We start from the raw sequence: 4,162 nt of genomic DNA, 5'->3' as shown, positions 1-4,162 counted from the left end.
ATTGGCGTAAATTTTACTTATCTAAAATGCTAATGAGAAAACTTAAAGATCTCTGAAAGCAATGTAAATAAAAAGTTAACTAAACCATCAATATTTTACTCTTTTCCATTTGGGCACAATTGTTTTATCAAATTTAGGCCTATGACCCTTGAACAATCAGCTTCTTAATAATTTCTTCGTCCGTTTCCAATCTTATATAAACGAGACCGTTTCATTTCAAGATATTCGTTTTGGTTTCTTTCAGCAGTTTCGTTATAAGTTTCGATTCCGTCTATAGGATGGTCTGATTCAGCAAGAATCAATTCTTCCAGCCTTACGCTGACTCACTTGGAGACTCCACCATACTTCTAATTTCTTTAATAGACCATGTCTTTTATATGTAACCGTTTCTTCCATCGGATGATGCCGTTGTTTTCATAAAGCAGGCTGGGTCGTTTTATAAAAAAAACGTTGGGGTTGATAGAGAATTATATTTTTTTTTGCCAGTATGATCTTTATGGCGATACTTTGATCGTCGAACCCGTAGATTTCGGTCGTACTGCAAGTGTTTCTTTTGCAGGTTTTGTTGTCTGAACGCGTGATATCGGTGCAGATAATAATTGTGATCTCATGTCACGAAAGTGGTTCGACACTCTATCAGCAGCGCTGACGTTCAATGTCCCTGTTTGGTTGCGTTTATATTCTGTGAGCTGTCTTTTGCACATTTCTATATAAGACGACTTGGATGCTTTTAGCGTTTCTGAAAATTTCACTTCCATTTTATTAGTATTTTTAGCTGCAAATCCAGCAACGTCTGGATGACTACTTTTTGACGGTGCTTGGGAATATTTGTTTTTTTGAACTACCTGGTCACTATTCGTTGTCGAAATTTGCAATTGCCTAGCTAACACTGTCACTTCTTTTACACTGTTGACTGTGGTTAAAGTCTCAACTGTGGATTGTCTCCTTAATTTTCTCTTTGCAGGTGGAGGCGCTCCTCTGATGTTATTATTTACTGTCTCCGCATCGTTAGAACAAGGCAATTTGATGGGTGGGGTTTCGGTGGTTTTCTGTGCATTTGGAAACAGTTGTTGATGAATAATAATATTTTTACATTTTGTATCAACATCTAACATGGCATAACTTGTCGGTTTTTCTCTGCCTTCTTTACCAAGAATGTGCCTGTAATGAAATATCTGAATGTCGTCGGCTCCAACGTCGGAAAGTCTCCGGGTTGATACTTGTTGATACCGTGTTAGCGAGGCCCGCTTTTTTCGAGCAACGGCTCTCGGCAGCAACAATGATAATTCTGTAGGAGTAGGTAGAGAGACCGAACGTTGTTTTCCTAGATAATAAGGCTGGTTTTTGTTCTTAGGTAGTTTGGGTATATGAAAGTCCTGTGATGAAACTTTCCATATTTTTTCATGAGAATTACGTATATTCAGATCACGTCTTTTCTCTAGTTTCCGCACTACTGCCGATAGTTTCGAGTCATAAGTTAGATTCTGAGCATATGTTTTTGAAAAGATTCGATTTGAATGTCTGTTAAGTTTGTCGAGAAATTGACGGTGCGATTTTCTTGTTTTATCCTCCATTTCTGGTGATCTTGTTCGCACATCAAATGCACTTACACTTGGGCCATATTATAGTTAGGTTGGTACGGTATCATTCGGTATTTTTTAGGTTGTCGTTGCGAAACTCACCGTCGATCAAGTGCATTCGCTTCATTTGGCTTGGCTTCGGATCCAGCTTTCGATTTAAGCTGGAGAATTTCTTAACAATATTCCAATTCGTGAACACATGGGCCTACAATCATATATTTCCGTAGTTTAATATTGGTCGTGAGAGAACGCAAAACTGGATCTTGTAAAAGCTAGGTCTATATTAGAATGCACCTGAGATCGATAAGAAGACTTCATGTCCCTGTTGACTTTAGGATCGTGACCGTGGCCCAGATTCATGTTGTTTGACTGAAACTGGATAAGTCTTCTTTGCTTTTGTGTGATTCAGTCGGACAAGACAAAACATCAATCGATGCCGAACATCAATTATGCATTAACGCATATGCATCGTAATAATAGACCAATTCCAATGATCGTTAACGAGTCAGTAAACGAAATTCTAATCCGCCCACACGACAGAGTTGGTGCTAAAAGCGGATCCTCATGTTTTAAGAGAGGAGCACTTGCACGTTTCATATTGGTCTAAGGTGTAATAATTATACAAATAAATAGGTATTCATTATTGAATTATTCGTGTTTAATTTACGAGATATTGTATACATTTTATGTAATTTCTGTAATAAAAAAAGAATGCAGTGGGGGACCTGGTGACTTGCCCATCATTCTCCTCCCCATCAAATCCATTCCTGTGTGCAGGGACGAACTAATGGAATTAGGCTAGGCGTGAGGGAATCCCCTGCATGTACCGGCGGAATATAACCCACTACCTGGCGCCTTTTCATGTCCCGTTTTCAGCTAAAGTATTCTTGCTGCTCGGAAATAATAATTACCTCTTCAATTTTCTTTCATATCAATAAAGAATATTGAAGAGGTCATTATTATTTTAGGGGAGAATTTAGAGGTGTGATGTTAAAAGTTGCTTACCTCAACCAAATTTAGCATTGGAATTATTGTCACAACTCGATGATATTGTCTTGGATTTTAATAGGCCTAAAAGAAAATGGGAACAGATCGGAACACTTATTCGCATCTTAATGCTCGGGGACGGCAAATCTTCCAGAACAACGGAATCGCTGAGATTTTTTCTTGGCCCTTCGGTTCCAGGACATCGATAGGCCGTGGCGCACCAAAAAATTCAAGAAATCGACTGCTCTTGGACTCGTTATGTTCCAATATGCGGTATAAATAGGACTTCATTTAAATTTGACTACCAGTCAAAATCCGGGTTGCAGGGCTCGCACAAGTTCATATCTGTGTTTCTAATTATGATTATATATGATGGTATTTTTTTCAAAATTCAAAATTTACAAAAAGCATAAAACATGGCAGCCAAAAAGGCTGAATTACGAATTATGTTACATCAAAATAGGAAATTCACATAAAGATTTACTTACAGCGGTTTATACCATGACCTTAGTATGGCATTCGCAAAAAAATCATGAACACCTTTGTCGTCAACTAAGGAATAATTATTATATAACATAGGAACCAGACAGGAATACGAAATGACTTAACTAAGGAACAAGATTATTATAGAAAACCACTCAATTAGTCTATCCACAACATCAAATCCATTTAATGATTTTCGCTATATAGGCCGCCTATCTTGCCCCTTGATGGCCGGGTGTTGTGGTTCACTGTGGCCCCATTCATGAGCACGAATTGCTTGCTCTAGTCTCACATGACTTTAACCATGCCAAGGCCGTCATTATCATCCTCATCAGCATCATCAGACTTAAATTTAAAGATATTTTTCTAGTCTTCTCCATTTTATTTTATAATTCTGAAATAAAAAAGCTTGCAATCCAGGTTATCCCCCTTACCTCTAGCACAAAAACATCATGTACTAAGTTTTAAAAAAATGATGCCAGCACTAGAAATTCCCCGACGAGGAGTCTGATACCCTCAAAAAGGGCCCGCATATTATATCTCTCAGGCCCACCATGATTGGCAAATGGTTGACATCGCATCATAGTATCATCCCTCTCCCCCACTTAATCAATATCCCCATCAGTCCCCCTTTCTCTGTCAATACTCTATGCCACTAGATACAACGAGTCAGAAAAAAGCCACTTGTTAACAATGCTAGATCGAGATAACGTTTCTTTTATTAGAAAAACTTGTTCTAAATCGGCCGGAAAATGATTTTTAGCAATGCGTACCGGATCAAAATATTTGGTGGGCTGGAGTTGGCCCGGATGTTGAATACCGGGGCAAGACTGAGACATTATTTGCCTCATGTTTATTACTCAAAATGGTCTAAAGTTGTAGGCTATTTCATTTACATTAAACTAATCCCATCCGGCACCTTTCCGGTATTTCTAAGGTATTGGGGCCAGGTACCAAGGACAATTTTATTGTATGCTCTGTATCTCCATAATTTCTCATTAGGCCTACCGTACTTTCGATCCTTGTAGATTGTTTGACTATTAAACAATTGTGATGCATCTTTGTTAAATGGTACAGAATGTATCATCCACGTATCTAGTGTATATATACAG

General features: G+C 38.3%; 1 protein-coding gene across 1 annotated transcript; it reads right to left on the bottom strand.

The window, feature by feature from the left end:
- Positions 1-6: 6 nt before the first annotated feature.
- LOC117118984 lies at positions 7-1,963 on the bottom strand. The gene has a single exon (XM_033263746.1). It carries the CDS (start codon positions 1,572-1,574, stop codon positions 495-497), a length of 1,080 nt encoding a protein of 359 aa, XP_033119637.1. The 5' UTR covers positions 1,575-1,963; the 3' UTR covers positions 7-494.
- Positions 1,964-4,162: the final 2,199 nt, after the last annotated feature.

This window comes from Anneissia japonica, unplaced genomic scaffold (assembly GCF_011630105.1).
Source record: "Anneissia japonica isolate Jap-2015-1 unplaced genomic scaffold, ASM1163010v1 scaffold1826_len1998817_cov189, whole genome shotgun sequence".
NCBI classification, from domain to species: Eukaryota; Metazoa; Echinodermata; class Crinoidea; order Comatulida; family Comatulidae; genus Anneissia; species Anneissia japonica.
The sequence above is the reverse complement of the archived record's forward strand: the minus strand, read 5'-3'. Positions and strand labels throughout refer to the sequence as shown.